This window comes from Diabrotica virgifera, chromosome 2, assembly GCF_917563875.1.
Source record: "Diabrotica virgifera virgifera chromosome 2, PGI_DIABVI_V3a".
NCBI classification, from domain to species: domain Eukaryota; kingdom Metazoa; phylum Arthropoda; class Insecta; order Coleoptera; family Chrysomelidae; genus Diabrotica; species Diabrotica virgifera.
The window spans coordinates 240,229,381-240,251,844 of NC_065444.1; the positions used below are offsets into that span (position 1 = coordinate 240,229,381).

Genomic DNA, 22,464 nt, shown 5'->3' on the forward strand with positions numbered 1-22,464 from the left:
AATTGTTGATAGATGGCGCTAATAAATCGTCTTTTTCCAATTAAAGCGCCATCTGTCAAAAATTCTAAAAAATGTTTCAAATAAATGTGGCTCAGTTTTTCATGATTAATCCAAATTTGCAATAAAAAATATAGGTTGCCATTTAACATTATATAATTAACCCTCACCCCACCTGTAGGGGGTGGGGTGGAGGGTCATTTTTGGTGTTATTCGATAGGTTTTTGAAAAATATTAAACATACTTTTTTTCGTTTTGCATTTGAAAATGCATTTCTCGAGATATTAGAGCGTTTCTATAATTTAGCTATGGTATCACAATAAATTGTTTTTTCCGATTATAGCGCCATCTATCCACAATTCGAAAGAATGTCTCAAGCAAGAGTTGCTTTCTTTTACATAAGGAATCCAAATCTCTAATAAAAACTGGGGGTTTCTATTTAAGATTTTAAAGTTACCCCCCACTCCACGTACGTTTGGTGTCATTGGATAGATTTTTAAAAACTATTGAAAACGTGTTTTTCAGTTTTCTGATCCGATGATTAGTTCAGGAAATATTCGACGTTCCGCTACTTTTGGGACACGCTGTATAATATTATAAAAATAAAATTAAATAAAATAAATCGAATCGAATGGATTCGAATTGCAACGAATCGAATATAATAGAATAAGAGGTATTCACTTCTGCAGGCACTCCGCAAGGGCCACGCTCTCTTTTTTTAATGTTTGGCTATTTTTGTTGATATTGATTATTGATATACCTTATTGTTATAAAGCGAAATAATTATTTGCTTTCGTCTACTCGTAGATACCTCGGGTGGCTGCCATGGACCAATCCTATATTTTATCTCCTGAAGCTTTGATGGTGTGGATTTCCAGGATAGTGTGGATGTATTGTTCCAGATCTCGAACAGGTAATTTTTGAAGCAGTTTTCTATACCTACAGATTGGGGTTACTTGGAGATATACTGTTATGTTTTATCGTCTTGGACATTTCTATCTGCTGCTTCATTATCTGCCATTCTAACATGTGAAACATGGGACCCAGTGAAACTTGAGCTTATATCTTTAGATCTCTAATGAGATCTCACTGAAGAAGACACATTATAACAAGAAGAAATATCGATTGGAATGTGGTAAATGGCAAATAGAATATGATGTGTACGAGCCCCTTCCCATATCAGTTAGCCCAATGTAGATTTAAAAGAAAATCAAATTTTATAGAACAAAAAAGAATGTGTGTGTACTTTGTACGCACGTAAGAAGTTATACTTCTATTATTATGATTTCAATGAAATTAATATACTTACAGGTTATTTCTATTTTATTTAAATGTTAAACTAACTTTCTTCACCTACCACTTTTAAAATTTTTTTATTAAAACGATACCAAAAATATAAAAAAAAGAATATGAATCGTCCGGGATTTGAACCCGGGACCTCTTGATCTCCGGTCACACGCTCTACCACTGAGCTATATCCCTTCTGCTTTGACAGGCTACAAGATTTCTCATACATACTGACCAAGTGAAGTATACAAAAATACTTTAAATATACTTAGGTATTATTATTATAAAATATCTTATTCCCGAGGAAGACAAATCCAAAGACACAAAAATTGTAATAAATAATATATTTACTAAGAACACTAATATATCCTATTTGCGCTGACAGCGCTGATACATACATATCTTGAAATATTAGCAACGAAATACATACTATCTCTGTGCGCATGCGCCCGGCATTATAAAATTTCACTCTCGATCATAAAGAAGTATAACTTCAAAAACAAAAGTCCAGCATACCTAAACTTTTAAAATTTTAATTCATCGATAATTTTTGGATTTCCAGAAGTATACAAAATATCCACTAGGAAGAATTTCCTGTAGCTGGCTGTATACCATTAATTACAAGTAAAATTTAATAAAAAATTTTGGTCTTGGTAAAAGGTTATTATATTTACTTTATATACCACAAACTCATCTATCTCAAATAAACACAATTTTTAATTTTCTCATATACTCAATAATCTTACTCAACACTTATCTTCATCTGACCCCACTTTAGTTGTAGCTTAGACACTTTTATCCAAGTTATTAATTTTTCTTTGCAATAGATATTATTTAACATAAAAGGACATAATAAAGAAATTTGGACTAAGCTTGTAATACAACCTTTTCAGTCTTGTAAATTTGTGTTGATGAACCCATCTATATTTTATTAATTTATAAATAAGATTTTGCATTTACAACTTTTTCAGCATTTGATATCACGACCCCTATTTTGTCTCTAGTTTTTCAGCCAGTCTCTCAGCCATCATTTGTGTTGGTTCACAAATATAAATTATCTAATTTCAAAACATAAACCATACATTACATTATCTGTATGTTGTTTTGCCTACCTTTCTTCATCAATTTACGTACACTTCATTGATGATTGTGGGTACTCAAATTCCCCCCTTCTATTTTACATCTAGATAATCTATTCTCACTAACTCTTTATTTTTATAATTCCAACACACTGATGTTAGCTGTTATCATTGCTTGTACTATAAACAACTATAAATTTAGTAGCTGTGTAACCAATTTTTCATGATACTTCAAGTTCCATTGACAATTGTTGTCTTGACATCCGACAGATTCGCTTTTGATATCTCACATCTTAGTTGCCTGTCAGCTCTTGTAACATAATGACCTAATTTGTTACCTTTGACCCACTTACAACGTGTGGGAGTCATATGTTATCCTAGGGCCATATCCTTAGGGATTATATCCATCCTTTGGAATTTGCTATGTTAGCATTTTGATGTGACTTTTAGTCCATTTTTGAAAGGCTTTGACCTTCGTATTTTTTGATTGGCTCACCATGTTCTTGTAAGTATAACCAAACTTTGATTCTACCTTGGTCATCACTTTAAGTTCAACATTTTGATAATTAATATGGTTATACTTATTTTAGGCAACACTGATGATGCTCTTTTTAGAGCGAAAACGTTCTGTTCGATGTTTGTAGCCCTATAGGGCTTTTTAAAATAATATACCTTTTACCAAGACCAAAATTTTTTATTAAATTTTACTTATACAAAATATGTTTTAAATTAATAAAAACGATTAATTAAACAGAATAATATCAAATTAAAAAAAAACGCAAAAAATATCTAATTTTGACAAAACAAATGTGGAAGTTTACAACTAAGTGACATCTTTTTTATTTTTAATTAGATTCAAAATTCTTCGAGGCATAGTTTTTATAAAGTTCTGATAACACTCTGGTCTAAATGGATCCCATATTTTTTGCAAGTTTTGATTCAATTCTTTGACGGATCTAGCAGGATGTTTCCTCAATGTTTTTTTTATTTCGCGTAAAAAAGAGGCGCAAATGTTTTTCTCGGCGACCAGTCGGGACTGTTAGAAACGTATTCCAGAAGTAGTATACCTTGCACAGCGGTCACCAATCCAGTTTAAACTCTTTTTTGAGGTATGCCAACCTACGATATCTCGTTGGAAGACAAAATCTTTCGCTAATTTAAACTTATTGAAACGATTTTGTTCTACAATCGGTAAGAAATTATTTAAAACTTTCAAATAATTTTTCCAAACTATTCGATGACATGCTGCCCCAGACTGTTTTGCTGTTTTGATATCATTTTCCATAGCCTAACTCTGATTTTAAGATAACTATGAAAAAATCAATGTATGTTGATGTAATTAAATCAAAAGCCACGATTTAGCGATTTTTTTTATTATTGTTTGAAATAAATAAAAAAAAAACCATAAGGATAATGCTTTCAATAAATATTAGTAAAAAATGCAATAATAATTAATATGGCAACTTATAAAATATGTTGATTATCACTTGTTTATGGTAATCGTCATAAACTGCAAGTTCCAAAGGTGGGCCAACTGAAATGGGAAGGGGCTCGTAAATCCACCGATAAGTTAGCAAGCCGTGACCGAAACGAAAGGTATTCTTAGATAAATATAGAAGACAACTTTTAGCAAAAAAAATTAATGGGCTTATAATACTAACTTAAAAAACTGAATACAAATTATCAAAGTTTTGATAAATTGCGAAGGCACTAAAAAACTTGTGTCTGGTAAATAATAGAGTTCATAAAGTGAACTTTATAAGCATACATCTTACATCATCAAGTCAGATTAAATGACTAAAATGAAAATAACTACATTTTAAAAGAGAGAAATATTTAATAAGCAAATATCTACCGGATTTAATAGAACTTTAGATTACATTGAGTAATTTAAAATCTTTCCTTCCGTCGCGCGTCGCATCGTTGCTGACAAAAATTCCAAATGCGCCTTTTTACAGTTAACATCAAACAATTTATGACTTCTCTCTAAAAAGAATATGATTTAATAAAAAGGCGTTTAGAGTCTCGCGAGACTACCAATATAAGGAAGTCTAGTACGAGCATTACTCTGTCTTTTCATTGGGGAAAAGACGATCTTGGAGTGAGGGCGTTCTTTGGAAATTTCTAACAGCGGAAAATCGCTAAGCATAGCAACCTGTGAAGTTTCGAACAGACTTATCCACTTACGGGAATAGTCGAGTGCATTTTCGCTACCTTTCAGATGATTTTATGATCCGACAGCGAGTTCAGACGGTTTATACTACTGGCAAACAGATTAACAAATTTTATAGAAGCTACACAATGTTACAAAAGAGTAACTTTTAACTAACGTAAACATAATATTTAACAATTTTTTATGGTTCGAACATGTATTGAACTCCGCCTGCAGTTTTGTTTGGTATGATCGAGTAGCTCGACAGAACTGTTGCCGGTCCCAAGCCCAGATAAAGGAGGAGAGGGGTCTACAGCCAGGTTAGCACCCTACTGATAGATTTTAAAACCCTACACCTCATAGAAATAGGATTATGCCTCAGAACAGGAATGATTTTCATGGAAAACGAAAAATATACTTCGCATCGGTACTTGGAATGTGAAGTCTCTAAAGACAAGAGAGCAGGAAATCACAAAAGAGCTTGTAGAAAAAAATATACACATATGTGCACTAAAAGAAAAGGGTCAAATTATGCTGGATGACTATCTGATGATTGGCAGTGGTGTTGCAAAAGATACGAGAGCCAAAGAAGGGGTCGCACTGCTAGTCCGCAGAAAATTTTTACACCAAGTACAAGAGTGCCAATATATCTCTGAAAGAATAACTAGTGTAAAAGTCAAATTGGATGTCAACAACAGAGATGCCACCATAAGAGAAAACTTCTATGAACACCTTCAGACTGTAATATCCGAGATCCCAAATGATGAATATATAATCATTATGGGTGATTTTAATGCCCGTGTTGGCAATGACACAGTTCCGGGAATAAACAGCGATATAATGAAAATATCAGAAACGAAAACGGAGACCTTCTGACGGACCTCTGCAGCAAAAATGAAATACGAATTACTAATACATTTTTCCCTCACAAAGAACAATACAAATACATCTTTGAAAACACCAGAGGATAAAGATCTATGATAGACTATATTCTGTCGAATAGAGAGCTACACCCGTCTCTAATCTAAGATGTAACAGCACTACCATCAGCAGAAATAGGAAGCGATCATAAATTCGTATTGTGAAAAATCAGAGTGAAAGCACATAACAAAATAGCAGAATACACCACCAAGATTAAAGTGAAAGTTTACAGGATGACTGCACAAGATACCTATTCCAAAAAAGATTAACGGAAAAAGCAGCAACATGTATATCACAGAAAGTGACGGAGTTGAAGAAAGCTGGGCAAAAATTAAGTCTAATATCTTAGCCTCAGCCAAGGAAGTTTTTGGTGAAGGAAACATTAATAAAAATAAATCGCTTCCAAGACGAAGAACTCCATAGAGGTATCAATCCATTAATGAACAAGCAGAATTGCTTATAAAGAGGAAGAAGAAGAAGAAGAAGAAGAAGAACATGTATTGAGAACAAATAATAAAAGATCATGAAAGAGGGACTAAAGCTCCAAGAAGTAGAAGATGGAGGGCCTAACCAGCTTTGGAATGGAGAGAAAATTGACTGAAAGCAAGTATTAAATTGTAAGCCGAAAAGAAGAAGTCCAGAATTTTTTATAAAAAGGTGGAGCGGGATTTGGGGACAGTTTTAGTACTTCATTATTTTTTTAAAATATCTTAATAAAAAAAATAATTTGAAAAATATGTAATTAAAAACTCTATCTTTTTACATGTTTTAGACATAAGTTTCTATATATCTTTTACTTATGCAATAATATTTCTTGTCCTCCGTTTATTTCAAATCGTCTTCTTTTTAACAACTCAAAATCATTCCTTCTACAAGATTGTTCCTTCCCTTATTAAAAATTGTTGGCTCTCTCATTACATCGAAACCAGCAATATAGACGTCTGGAATGATTTTCTTCAGGAGAATGACTTACATTGGCACAAGTCATCATTCTGGAAATGTTAAGAATGTAGAGAATATTTTATAGTTCCGTTAACCTCAAAATATGGTTATCTTAAAATCTGTTCAGCTACGAGGGGTGTTCTGAATATAATACAGTATTACTTATGTGACAGAAAAAACAAATAAATTAGTAATAATTATTAGATACATTGTCTGTAGGTACAAATAGTTATTTTCCTAACAAGTGCAGAAAGTCATTCTTTTCCGCACGCGACTGCAGTTTGCCGAACGACGCGAAGCGGGAGTTCGGCAAGCAGTCGAGTGCGGAAAAGAGACTTTCTGCAAGAGTTAGGAACAATATTTTTTCTAAGAGTCTTTAAAAAATTACCAAATCTTAATCAATTAATTTAATTAATATGAAAATACATACACAAATTAATTCTTTGACAAGGTTGTCAAAACCAAACTTTCAATATAATTAGTTAGCATGACGACGATCTTGGTTTCCATGACGATGATTCAAAACGACTGTTATTGTCTACCGATTTGACTTTCGAATATTATGTCAAAATAATTTTATTTCATCGAATTGTCGCGTTAATTTCATTAAAACAGGAACACAATAAGATATATTTGAAACAAATTAGTAAATAATATCTAAATATTAGTTTATTGCATGTATTATAGTTACTTTTACGGCCATATTAACATATCTAAATTAACACGCGTGCGGAAAAGTAAAACCGCGTGCGGAAAAGTAAAAACCGCCTGCGGAAAAGTAACACGCGTGCGGAAAAGTAACACGCGTGCGGAAAAGTGAAACTTTCTAAACTAAAATGCGTGCGCGAAAGTAGACATTTTTGCACGCTCGTAGAAAAAATAAGTAACATACAAATAGATACAAAAACAAACGGAACTAGGAACAGAACATAGAATAGTAGTATGTAGCAGAAATACTTATATATGGTTAAAAATTGATATAGAAAACAAAAATGAAAAAAAATCATGTGATTAGATAGAGAAGAAGATAGTAGAAGTAGTACCGAAATACAACTATGTAATTAGACTAGAAATGAAAATTGTTTAAGTAATACATATACAACGGAAATATATAAAGAATGAGATGGAAATAAACCTAAAGAAAACTGATAAAATACCTAATGAATACAGAAATAAAACAGTTGGAAATAGACAAAGGTAAACAAATCAGAGGAACAGAAAATTACTAGTTTTTATTATACTTGTCTGTACAAGATTGAACCCTGTACTCTGGGATAAGAACATCAGCGTAAAAACAAAAAGAAGAATATTAAGTACCATGACAAGGAGTATCCTCATATATGGGTGTGAAAATTGGACAATAAATAAGATAGGTCAAACCGGCAAACAGGTGTATGTTCTCAAAGAAATTGAAAGTGTGTAAAAAAATTTTAATAATCAGCTAAGTACTTTCAACACATAACGTGCCATCATCAGAGCTTCATCCTCTTATAAATCCTTCATAGAAGAGCAATTGTTAAAATTCACATGATAAATCATGGAGACTGGGCAAAAGCCACAGATATCGGGTATAAAACCCTTAAAATTAAAAGTTTATCACATCTAAATTCTTTTCTAGTTTAAAATGGCCATGTTGTAATTTTAAACTAAAAAAGAATTTAGATGTGATAAACTTTTAATTTTTAGGGTTTTATACCCGATATCTGTGGCTTTTGCCCAGTATCCATGATTTATCATGTGAATTTTAACAATAATTGCTCTTCTATAAAGGATTTATAAGAGGACGAAGCTCTGATGATGGCACGTTATGTGTTGAAAGTACTTAGCTGATTATTAAAATTTTTTTACACACTTTCAATTTCTTTGAGAACATACACCTATTTGCCGGTTTGACCTATTTAGAAGTGTGTACAAGTCATACAGTCTGTTTCAATAAATAAGACAACCAAATACAAAATAAGAGCAACAGAGATGGAATTCCTAAGGAGAAGCTGCGGAGTAACAAAAAGAGATAGAATAAAGAACATGGATATTAAGAAAAGAATGGGATTAAACTCAGATTTATTAGACTACATCGAACAGAACAGATTAACCTGATACTGACATGTCAGAATGCCATGTATGCGCGCCAATAGTGCGCTTAATTAAATTCCTAATCGTATATCAAAAATTGCGCAATAACTACCTCTAAGACCCACCAAACTCCATTTGCATATCTTAACTGGTTTTAGAGCAATAAACAAATCGTCAGTTTGTAAGAAAAATTTCAACAACCCCCTATCTCGGAAACGAAGCATTTGCGGGCATACGTTTATAAAGCAAACTGTCATTATTTTTCATGCAGAATTACCCCTTGACTTTGTTAAGGTGATAAGTTTGCCATACTTATCACCTTGTATTGACGAAAACAAGGCTAGTTGTTAAAGTTAAAGTACCTAACTTTTTTATTACCCAACATAAGAGAATGAATGTTAAGAAAACATGAGGCTATAGTTGGGTTTTAATTTCAGTATTTTATAAACGCTAGAATATTCCAGACGGTCACGCGATTTTTAAGAAAAAATCAGTTTGATTGGTACACCCGGTATACAATGACAATTTACCTGTCTAGCAACAATATTACTACAGCGATATTGTTAAAGATTAAGGCTATAACATATTAAAAAAATCACTTAAATTGGAGAAGAGGTTTGGGAAATTGGTGCCTTAATTTCTTAGAGAAGTATAGAAAAAAAAATACAGATATAATTTTTTAAATTATTTCTGCCTGTCTGTGCATTATCTCTTGAAGTAAAAGTTCTACAAGTATAGTCTGGAAACTTCGTGCATAGGTATTTCGAGGTCCAAGGAAGAACTCTATGGAATAGCGAATATGTCAACGATAACCAAAGCTACAGATATCTCCTTGTAGAGAACGTAAAATGTTGAAACTTGTATAGTATCTTTTAGACCTTAAATACACACTATATGAAATTTTAAGTCAAAGGCTACAGTTTCCTTAGAGAAAGTTTTATCAAACTTAGCTATAAATTACCGCCAACACATCAAGATAGAAGGAACATGACTAGGTGACTGGGAAAAACCTACCGGTTTAAACCTAAAACCGGTTTTTTTACTTCGCAATAACCAGTTTTACCGGTTGTTTTTTGTCCCGGTTATAACCGGTTTTTTCTTTTTAAAGTAAAAACCGGTTATTAGATTTTTACGGTGATTAGGATTAGGTTAGGTATTATTTCGGATCCCAATCATAATTATTGGTCTCAAGTAATTATTCCAAACAAAACCATAATTCAAATTTTATTTTATTTTATAAAATACAGAAGAAAACTGAAAGTGCAATCTCACATCAGCCAGAAATAATTATTAAGTTTTATTATAATATTTCCTTGAAAAGGTATTTGTAATCATAATATTTACATAAGAAGTGATCTGGTTGAGTTAGACGCAAACATCATCTATTTTTCACACTTAACTCTTGACATTGAAAGTGGGTGAATGACTTTTTCTGATTACCAAAAATAATGCTCTGATGAATAATGATACACTCATACAGGAAGTATTAAATGAGTTAAAATGTACCTATTCTACAAATATACAAACGTGTTAAAAGTAATACAATGTTCTTTCGATAGTACTAATTTTGATTATATTGATATCGAGTCGAATGGAGTATCGCAAACTAAAGTGTATTGTAAATGTAACTTTGTAACCTATTGGATTAAAAAAACCGAAAACCGGTTTTTCCAAAAACCGGTTTTTTGTGGCCGGTTATAACCGCCAGGTTAAACCGTAAGCAAAAAAACCGGTATAACCGAAAACCGGTGAAAAACCGCTATCACTAGGTGACAGATAAACTTTTGTGTTGAACCACGTAGGTACTTAGATTTTTCAGCCAGTATATCCTTCGCCTTCCTGATCCCCGTTTTCGTTCTACTTTTCCTTGTAAAATTAATTGCAACACTCCACATCTCCCTTTGTTTCTCATGATATGACTGAGGTATTCGATTTTGGTTGTTTTTATTGTGGCTAACAGCTTTTTCTTTTTGTATTCTTAATAAAACGTCGTGATTAGTAACATGGTCGGTATACGATATCTTCAGGATTCTCAATTTTCTTGCAGGTGACATTTGTGAGAGTCCACGATTCAACTCGGAACAACAGTATGGGAAAGATATAATATGGTAATGACTTGGTTTGTTTATTGTTAAATCATGAAATTTAAATAGCGTAGCTATTTTTTGAAATGCAGATCTTGCTTTCTCTATCGTACAATTAGTTTCTAGGAAATGACCCCAATTTTCATTGACAACAAAATGCGATACAAAAAATCCACAATATTTCGAACATATTGCCAGCGGCGATGTAGAAAAAGCAAAATAGAGAATAGTATGGAAAGAAGACGAATATATTAGCTAAGAATCCTAAGATAAGGGTATGATTAGAGTTCAAAACAATTCTTTAGAACAGCTATTTCAAAAGTTGCCAACCTCCTTAGCGAATATCGCACATACAGAATAATAAATAAAACTTGATAACGTTTTACCAAAAATGTTTGTCTTTTTTAACGCAGAACTTGCAGAACCCCCTCGTAACATCATACAGAGATAACATCGCTGAAATGAGAACTGAATTAAAACTTTCGCAAACTTTTGCAAATTATGTCGTTTTTTTGTCATAAAAATTTATACTGAAATAATTTTCCTTTAAAAATCTCTAAAATACGTTTTCCAGGTTATATTTTCTAGTTTTAGATAAGTTTTACGGTTTAAGAGATAAACGAATGCAATTCGTTTGCAAGATTAGATAAATTTACATACATATAATATTTGCATGTATTGTTTTTTATGAGTTATGAGTACATCCGAGACTATATCTCTTATGTATGTTATATACTTTTATTTTGTAACTGACAGTATTCAAATTAGTAGATATTTTTTGTGCTTCTACACAGGTGCTCTGACGAGAATAAGTTGAATTAGAAATATGTACGTATAAGCACAAACTGGGCGTGCGACTTTTCCCCAACACGACTCTACCTTATCGGCAGAGTCTACGAGAAATGTACGGTAAATTGAAGCTGTAATTACAAAGAAACAAATATGTATTCCTTTGTACTCACTTTATCACGCTTAACGAATCGGTATCTGGATTTCAATTAGTCTAAGAGCTAGAGTCGAAAAATCATCGTCATAAGTAGTATGGAGTTTGGCATGTGAAATGTGTCTATTGTATATTGAAAATAATGTCCCCTTTCAGGCTGACACCTCAGTGGATACAGGAAGTAGCAATAAAGGTAGACTTCCGCACCAAGCGACCGAGACAGGAGACCGCGACAGGCGACAGATAGGTCGCGATTAGACGATAGTTGGTCGCTGGTCTCGGTCGCGGGCTGCAGAACTACCCTGATATAATTGCATTGAGAGCAGTCTTAGGGAGACCTCGCCTATCTGTCGCCTGTCGCGGTCTCCTGTCTCGGTCGCTTGGTGCGGAAGTCTACCTTAAGGGATGAAAGGGGAAAGTTAGTGTAATCTTTAAAGGTTTTCACCTCCTATTTTGTTAAACCTCCATCGATTTGCATGAAAATTGGTGACTAGTTAGAGCATACCCCAAGAAATAAAAATGGTTTGGTGCCGACTTGCACTTTTACCCTGGGGGTGGATACCACCCCTTCTCGTGGGTGAAAACTATTTCATTAAAAATAATCCCACAAATGAATAGAGGGGCAAATTATAAGTAAAATTTGTTATATCATGTTATTAAAATAAATCAATACTTTTTGAGTTATTAAAGATCAAAAATTTGTCTGTTTAAGAGCACATGCGTGAAGTTACGGATGATAAAAAGAACATATTAATTAATTGTATGTTACTAAAATATTATTTTTATATTATTTCGATATTATAAATTTAGCAAAACTGTATTCGAATATGTCAAATGTACCCACTAGTGGACACCCCCATTTTCTGGACATATTCAGTTTATATTGATAAAAAAATTCAATTAAATATCGTAATAATATAAAAGTAATATTTTACAAACATACAATTAATTAATATGTTCTTTTTATCATCCGTAACTTCACGCATATGCTCTTAAATAGACAAATTTTTGATCTTTAATAACTCAAAAAGTATTGATTTATTTTAATAACATGATATAACAAATTTTACTTAAAATTTGTCCCTCTATCGATTTGTGGGGTTATTTTTAATAAAATTGTTTTCACCCGTATGAAGGGGTGGTATTCACCATCAGGGTAAAAGTGCAAGTTGGCACCAAATCAGTTTTATTTCTTGAGGTATGCTCTAACTAGTCACCAATTTTCATGCAAATCGATGGAGGTTTAACAAAATAGGAGGTGAAAACCTTTAATGACTGCACTAGTTTTCCCCTTTCATCCCTTATTGCTACTTCCTGTATCCGCTGAGGTGTCAGCCTGAAAGGGGTCATAATTGTCAATATACAATGGACACATTTCACAGCAAAAACTCCATATTACTTATGACGATGATTTTTCGGCTCTAGCTCTCCCCCTAAATGCATATTATATTTTATAATTCTCGTATCAAAGTTACGCGTGAAGTTAGTCGTATTGATGACAGTTGGGGAAACGTCCGCGACCGGCACAAACTAGGTGGCCTATGGTGTAACTGTAATAAAATCTGAATGATCTTTACTTGTAATTGTTTTGGGTATTGTGTACAAATGTGGACAGGCTGTAGTTTCTAGACATCAGTATAAAGTTATATACCATTACATTTATACAGAGTGGTCCAAACAAAAGGGTCCACCTCGATATTTGGCAGTATTTATTAGATTTTAAGGAAATAAAATAACAGGTCAATTTTTTATCCAAAAGGGGACACATTTTTACGGTATTTACATCTGTCATTTGTCAACCCCTTCCTTTTCACTTCCCCACCCTTTATTTTTTAAATAGGGAATAGGGGTTATCCAATTCTCTATTCAGTAATATCAACATTAACATAATTCTTTTTATAGGGTGTCAAAGAAAAAAATATTTTAATTAAATTAATTGACACAAAAAGAAGAATGTATGTAATTTATTTAATTCGAAATACATTCTACTGCTGTCACAAAACAGAACAAAAATGTTTTTTGATAAATAGACATTGCTTTTCGCTTAATTTCAATGTTCAAGCTTTCACCCATCTGCCTCTTGGTAGGTTGAATATTGAATTTAATCGACAAACAATGTTTATTTATCAAATACACATTTTTTCTGTTCTCTGTCAGCCGTAAAATGTATTCTGAGTTAAATAAATTACATACATTCTTCTTTTTTGTCAATTAATTTAATTCAAAATAATTTTTCTTGGACACCCTGTGTAAATGATTATGTCAATGTTAATATTACTGAATAGACAATTGAATAATCTTTCAAATGAGCTAGCACACGACCCCTATTTCCCATTTAAAAATAAGGGGTGGGGGAAGTGGAAGGGAGGGGGTTGACAAATGACAGATATATGTACAATAAAAATGTGTCCCCTTAGATCAAAAATTGACCTGTTTTTATTTCCTTAAATCTGATAAATACTGCCAAATATCGAGGTGGACTTTTTTCTTTGGCCCACTCTGTATAACTACATTTTTAGTCTAACACGATAAGTTTTTAATAGCTTCTTTTCTCAGAGTATGCAACAGATTTTGTTTCTTTACACGAAACCCACTTTAATGCCAGTAGACCAGTATCTCTATATCAACTCTTACGTATCTATCCTAAATATAAACCTAATAACTAATATTGAAGCAGTCGCCAAACAGTACTAGCCCCACTAATGGGCAAAATCGTTAAAGTTTAGGAAAATACCCGCCAATCCCATAGGTCAAACATCCATTTTGGTCCAAGGGTCTGGGTTGTATGACCCGCTCCATTGAGGTGTGCCTAAGCAATCAGGATCGAACATATATACAGAGGCAGGGGCCAGGTTAAAATGTTATAAATGTTATTCGCGGTGTGCAAGTACTTGGAAGGGATACGCGAAACGATCGTGCGCGAATAGCGGAGAAAAATTGCAACTGTCTTAAATAATTCATATTGTCAATTGAAATTGTCAAATTGACGTACATTTCATACCTATTGTCATTTAAGAAGAAAAATTATATATTGCTCCACAATATTGATATGATATGCAATTATTATATAAAGGTAAATTTAATGTACATAAAGTTAGCGAATCACTTCTCGCAAATATTATGGCAAGCACAATGGGAATTTGCCGCTTTTTTGCCGTTAATTAGTTGTGAAAAAATTAATTTCGCCGCTCTTTTATTTTTCTTAATATTCGATGTTTCGCTAACTTCATATGAAGTTAGCGAATCACAACAGCAAAAATGTTTCAAATTCAAATCGAGTTGGTGCTGAATTTGCCGCTTTTTTGCCGTTAATTAGTTGTGAAAAATTAATTTTGTCGCTCTTTTATTTTTCTTAATATTCGATGTTTCGCTAATTTCATAAAGGGTGGGGAATTAGTGTGAAGAAGTCTAATTACTCGTTTATCGTAGGAGATACGAAAAAGAGTTATTTAGTTAAAAGTTGGTGCCTAGACAGGACCATAATCTGAAAATATTTTCAAATATACAGGGCTATCCGTATTGACAGGGTGACACAAACTTATGTTTTTTTAAATAGAACACCCTATATATTTTTACATTTTTGGATTCTCCTATACGTCTACTTTCCTAAAATATAGGCTTTTGTAGTAATATACGAAGTAGTTTAAAAGATAATTACGTTTTTTGTTAATTTCGTAGCAATATTCACACCCTGTAGAATTGTAGTAACTTGACATAAAAATTTCTATTTATATGAAAATATTTTTAATATAGTCTACTATTGTTAAACATTATTAATATAGAGAAACGTTTAGTTTTAGTATACAAGGTTGGTCAAAACTAGGAATGAGTATTTTTTTGGGCTTTCTTAAATGGATTTTAGTATAGTATTTTGGTATTGTGAACCAACAAATTTGTAATAATTATAGAGGAATAACACTACTAAGCACAACATATAAAATATTGACTTCAATAATAAGAAAAAGATTGTCAAAGATCACGAAGAAGAGAGTGGGACAGTACCAATGTGGAGTCACAGAAGGAAGATATATGGAGGAAGGAAGAATAATGGAAAAAGCAAATGAATACAAACTGGAATTAGAAATGCTATTCATCGACTTCAAACAGGCACTTGATTTGATAAGAGAAAACAACTAACGATTGCCCTGGAAAAATTAAAAATCCCACATAAACTCAGAAAATTAATAAATATGACAATGAGAACTACCAAAATTAGCATAAAAACGCAAAGAGGGGAGACAGATGAATTCATTATAAATAAAGGAGTGAAACAAGGGGATGCTTTATCCACTGTATAATCTAATTTTAGAATATGTACTACGAAATATAAACAAAGGAAATCTAAGAACAAGAGGTGGACAAATAATCGCCTACGCAGACGACATTGTTATCATGGCAAAGAATAGAAACATAATAAAAGAAATGCTAAAAGAAATAAAAGAGAAAGGGGAGACAATGGGACTCAGATTAAATGAAGAAAAGACAAAAATATTAAGACTATGGAAAACAGCAGTAAAAGGAAAAACCAAAATAGGAAATTCAGAGTTTGAAGATGTAGAACATTTCAAATACCTAGGAGTGACAATAAGCAAAACGGGTGAAAGAATACAGAAATAAAAGAAAAAATATTGGCAGCGAATAACGCTTATCTTGCAAATACAACACTACTTAAAAGCAAAATACTGTCTATTAAAACCAAGATAAGAATGTATAACACCATAATTAGACCAATATTATTATACGCAGCGGAAACAATGACGATGACTAAAAAAGATGAAGAAAACTTAAGACTAGTGGAGAGAAAGATCATGAGAACCATACTGGGGCCAATCAGAACAGAGCAAAATGAATATAGAAGCCGAACAAATGCAGAGATTAAGAAAGTACTAAAAGAAGATATCGTGACCAAAATAAAGCAATGCAGAGTTAGATAGTTAGGTCACATCTGGCGGACAGGAGATGAAGCAGTGACATATACTATGATAGAATGGAATCCAGTAGGAAGAAAGAAAAGAGAAAGACCAAGATCAAAATGGTTGCAAGAAGTTGAAGAAGACTTTTGCCGCTCTTTTATTTTTTTTAATATTCGATGTTTCGCTAACTTCATATGAAGTTAGCGAAACATCGAATATTAAGAAAAATAAAAGAGCGGCAAAATTAATTTTTTCACAATTAATTAACGGCAAAAAAGCGGCAAATTCAGCACCAACTCGATTTGAATTTGAAACATTTTTTGCTGTTGTGATTCGCTAACTTCATATGAAGTTAGCGAAACATCGAATATTATAAAAAATAAAAGAACGGCAAAATTAATTTTTTCACAGCTAATTAACGGCAAAAAAGCGGCAAATTCAGCACAAACTCAATTTGAATTTGAAACCATTTTTTCTGTTGTGATTCGCTAACTTCATATGAAGTTAACGAAACATCGAATATTAAGAAAAATAAAAGAGCGGCAAAATTAATTTTTTCACAATTAATTAACGGAAAAAAAGCGGCAAATTCAGCACCAACTCGATTTGAATTTGAAACATGTTTTGCTGTTGTGATTCGCTAACTTCATATGAAGTTAGCGAAACATCGAATATTAAGAAAAATAAAAGAGCGGCAAAATTAATTTTTTCACAACTAATTAACGGCAAAAAGCGGAAAATTCAGCACCAACTCGATTTGAGTTTGAAACATTTTTTGCTGTTGTGATTCGCTAACTTCATATGAAGTTAGCGAAACATTGAATATTAAGAAAAATAAAAGAGCGGCAAAATTAATTTTTTCACAACTAATTAACGGCAAAAAAGCGGCAAATTCCCATTGTGCTTGCCATAATATTTGCGAGAAGTGATTCGCTAACTTTATGTACCGGGTGTCCCAATAAGAATGGCTCTCGGCCATATCTCAGGAACCGTTTATGGTAGAGCTTTGAAATAAAAATTTTTATAACAAAAGTTGCCTCAGGAAAAGCCTGGAAATTATTTTCATAATTGTGGGTCCACCGCTAGAGGGCGTAATTGGATATCAAAAATAAAAAAAACTAAATTTTACAAAATTTTCCTAATGAAGGGTCACTGGAAATCCGATTATTGTATTCTTCATCAAATTCTGCGCATATTTGATTTAACAAGTTTAACTCTACCTTTGCAAATAAGAGGTGGGGGTGAGTGGGAACCTTGTTATGAAAAAATGGCTGTAAGTCCGGTTCTGCTAAATCAAATTTTGAAAACTGGGTCCTGTTGAAGACAGATCTTTTTCTTTAATGTAAGCGTGATAATTTTGAACCATCTTAATAAGTAATAAGCCAGCTGGGAGGCGTTATTTAATTTTTTTCAGAAATCTAGTTTTCTTTGGAAAATATTAAATACAAGTATGCATTTTTAATCATACTTTATAAAATTAGATTAAATTAGCAATAGAATAGCGAAAACCGCATGTCGATACCTTTTTTCTATCTCAAGATATCTCGAGAAACGTGTAAATTTTATACATAACTGTTACTATCACCGGTAAACTAAGTTAGTGAAAAGTAGTGTGCTGTGAAAAAAAAACAAAATAACATTTTCCAGATGTCAACGTATGAAAATATAATTAATTAAAACAACAATATAAAGAGAAACAATACTATTAAAATTAAATATATCACAGAACAAAAAGAACTACTTAGTGACGACCTAAATATTCAAATTGTTGCCCATCATACACTTCTCTAGAATACATTATCCAGAGAATACTAAACGCCATTCAAAGCATATCGAGAGCAGAAATTGAGACTGCTGTTCAATCTACTCTTGAAAGAGTAAATGTTTGCAACGAAAATGATGGGCAAAAATTTGAACGTTTATGTCATCACTAAATAGTTGTTTTTATTTCTTTGTAATAGGGCTTTTCAACGCTTCTCATTTGTTTCGAGCCTCTGTCATATGCCGTATAATCCGTGTTTAATATTAATATACGAGATATGAACGAGGCTCAAAACAAATGAGAAGCGCTGAAAAGACCTAATATACGTTGACAGCTGGGAAATGTTTCTTTGTTGTTTCCGTAGCACACTACTTTTAATGAATTTTGTTTACCGGTGACAGTAACAGTTATGTTTTTAAATTTACACGTTTTTTAAGATATCTTGAGATAGAAAAAAGGTATTAACATGCGGTTTTCGCTATTATGTTGCTAATTTTGTCTAATTTTGTAATATGGTATTAAAAATGCATGTTTGTATTTAATATTTTCCAAGGAACACTGGATTTCTGAAAAAAATTAAATAACGCCTTCTAGCTGGCATGTTACTCAGTAAGTTGGTTCGAAATCATAACTTTTACATTGACGCAAAAGATCTGTCTTCAACAAGACCAAGTTTGCAAAATTTGATTAAGCGGAACCGGACTCACAGCCAGTTTTTCATAACAAGGTTCCCACTCACCCCCACCTCTTATTTCCAAAGGTAGACCTAAACTTGTCAAATCAAATATGCGTAGAATTTTATGAAGAATACGACGATCGGATTTCCAGTGCCCCTTCATTAGGAAAATTTTGTAAAATTTAGATTTTTTAATTTTTGATATTCAATTACGCCCTCTAGCGGTGGTCCCACAATTATGAAAATAATTTCCAGGCTTTTCCTGAGGTAACTTTTGTTATAAAATTTTTTATTTCAAAGCTCTACTATAAACGGTTCCTGAGATATGGCCGAGAGCCATTCTTATTGGGACACCCGGTACATGTAAATTTAATTAATTGTATTTTGCTTGCAGTACTGCATTTTGATAACTAATTTTATTTACTATATACAATTATTTACGTTTTAATAACATAACCTAAATTTTATTTTTTCTTCTTATTATTTTTTTGGACTATGGCCTTGACAATTATCCAGTAACCAGGACCATATGATTGGCCAATATAATTAAAAGTGCGAATAAAAGTGCAGAGCGTAGAAACCAGGTGTCGCTTTTCCGAACTTGCACGGTCCCAATACGTATAATACTGTCCTCATGCAAAGGAAATTTAAATTTGTTTTATAATTATTGTAAATCTACTTCTTCTTAGTGACTATCCGTTTCGGATGTTGGCGACCATCATGACAATCTGTACTTTGCATACTGCTGCTCTAAAAAGATTTATGGTTGTTGTGCTGAAACACGTACGTATATTTTTCAGCCATGAAATCCTTCGCCTTCCTATTCCCGCTTTCCTTCTACTTTACCTTGCAAGATTAGTTGCAGCAGTCCATATCTTTCACTGTTCCTCATGATGTGACCGAGGTATTCGATTTTGGCTGTTTTTATTTTAATTAACAGCTCCTTTTATTTTAATTAACAGCAAAACACCCTGATTAGTAATGTGGTCGGTATAAGATATCGTCAGGATTCGAGGATAAAGCCACATTTCAAAAGCCTCAATTTTCTTGCGGGTGGCGTCTGTGAGAGTCCACGACTCAACTCCATACAACAGTATAGGAAAGATATAACATCGTAGTAACCTGATTTTTATGGATACCGACAAATCATGACATTTGAATAACTTAGCCATTTTTGAAATGCAGATCTTGCTTTCTCTATTCTACATTTGATTTCTCTGGAATGGTCCCAATTTTCATTGACGTTCGTACCAAGGTAGGTGTTTGTTTTTACTCTTTCTATTTGTTGACCGTTCACACTGATTCGTCCAAATCGCTCGTTCCTTCTCAGAGATTATCATACAGTTTGTTTTCTTACTGCATAGTGAAAGTCCGTATCTCTGACTGACTTCTGCGATCCTGTTCATTAGCTCCTGGAGGACTTCAGAACTCTCATCGAATACCACCATTATTGTCGTTATAAATCTATCTTTAATACTATTATATCAACATTTAAAAACTTTAAAAATACGTTATAAAAATATTATATAAATTATATATAGGTATGTACATACCAGAGTACGGCTCTGTACAACACGGATAGTACTCTTCATTTCTTGTTGCTGGTACCGCTAGTATGTCCCATTCTACAGACAAGTAAAATTCTGACAAGTCGATGCCAACTTTTACTATGTTACTTCCTAGTTGTTGGTCCATGTGCTTCAGATCTACCTGCAGGAGAAAATTTAAAAAAATTATTTGGTTCAGCAACAATTAATTCATACATGCAAATTTAAATACACAACGCAAATTCTAGCAAATTAAAGCAATATCATGTTTCGTTAAAAATCAATAGTAAGTGGAGATATAAAATGCAGGACAATTATTTCAGAAATTTTATTAAAAAAATCTTTTGTAAAAGGTATAAAAACTTTTATTAAAATACATTTAAGGGCTACATCACAAATATAACGTTTTCGATTTTCTTACAAAATCATCATCAGTGTTAAAATAAACAGGTTGAATGCTAGCTAAGCCACCAAAGAAATATCAGGGTGAGAACGCTTTAAATGGCATATAGATATTTTATAAATGCACATTTGTTTGAAATTCCATATGATGGATAGAATTTCATCATCATTCCATATGATGATAGAGACAGTTTCGCCATGTTAATCGCCAACGTCAAGGGGACTTGATAGGGCACGTTAAGAAGAAGGATAGAATTTATAAGGAATTATGTCCTTCCTATCGCACGTGGGATGTAAAGTAAGTTGTTTTGTCTCTAAATTACGACAGTTAGATGGCAACTCAATTATTGGCAATTATTTGAGTTTGCAGAAGATTAGAAGCCTTCAAAATGGTCATCGCCAACGCCGGATAATTCTGATATGGCACGTGTAGAAGAAGAAGATCATTAATTTATTGACTGTGTTAGGTAGAATACCACTGCCATAAAGTTAAAAAAAGTTATCGCTTACTCGCTGCTGGAGATTTCAGGTCAATTAAAGTTGCTACTCACCGCCCTTTATGTGAAGACATATTGTCAATTAAGGTACCCATGTGCCTTAAGGGGGTCATATATAATGCCAAAGGTCATATCCTTACGAATTTTATCCATCAATTGGATTTTTCATCAATTATATCATTGTGACACATTTTGTTAATAATTACAGGGTTTTTATCCTTGTATTTTTGGGGACTCAGCATGTGATGCCTATAACTGTAACAGCACTGATGATGCTCAACTTTGAGCGAAAACGTTCTGTAGATGTAGATGTAGCCCTTTAAGAGGAAACAGTAGCGATCAACAGGTAGCAAAAACGCGTTCCAAGATTGCGGCTGTAATTTTTAATATTTTTTAGTGATATTTGGCACACGTATTCGTAATATAATAAAGAATGGCGGTACAGAACTCAATTTGAAAAATATAGTAATATGTGGAAATCACTCTGTAATTAAATACAATATTAAAAAAACGAGCCTGTACCGCAATTAAGAAGAACAAAAAAATATACTTTCTTCAAATTAAATTTTTTATATGATGCCTAGATTTTGTGTCATGTTGGAACTACTAAAATTTTTTATTTCATTAGTAGTTCCAAAATGACACAAAATCTAGGCATCGGATAAAAAAGTTTTATTTGAAGAAAGTGTATTTTTTGTTCTTGTTAATGGCGGTACAGGCTCGTTTTTTTAATATTGTATTTAATTACAGAGTAATCTCCACATATTAATATATTTTTCAAATTGGGCTCTGCACCTCCATTCTTTATTATATTACGAATACGTGTGCCAAATATCTCGAAAAAATATTCAAAATTACAGCCGCAATCTTGGAACGCGTTTTCGCTACCTGTTGATCGCTACGGTTTCACCTTAAAGGTTTTTTTTTTAAATACATATACCTTTTATAAGGGATTTTTTCATTAAAGTTTATTAGTGATTAATGGTATACAGCTAGCTACAGGAATGTTTTCCTTGTAGATAAAGTTATGATTGTTTGATGTCAATCCAGGATGAACAATTTCCTCTCAAAATTTCACCTTAAAACATAGCTAGCCTATAAGATCGAGGCCAAGTATGTCAACTTTCAAATTTTTATTTCAGACTTTAGTTAGAAACGATTTGCTGGTTAGAAATGGAAACCTTAAATA

At 32.7% G+C, this 22,464-nt stretch overlaps 1 protein-coding gene across 1 annotated transcript in view; it reads right to left on the reverse strand.

The window, feature by feature from the left end:
* LOC114331675 (acetylcholine receptor subunit beta-like 2) overlaps positions 1-22,464 on the reverse strand; it is a 158,825-nt gene that overhangs the window by 100,663 nt on the left and 35,698 nt on the right. The window contains exon 5 of the mRNA XM_050643136.1: positions 20,383-20,535. Coding sequence (XP_050499093.1) covers positions 20,383-20,535 — 153 coding nt within the window. The remainder of the gene's footprint in view (positions 1-20,382; positions 20,536-22,464) is intronic.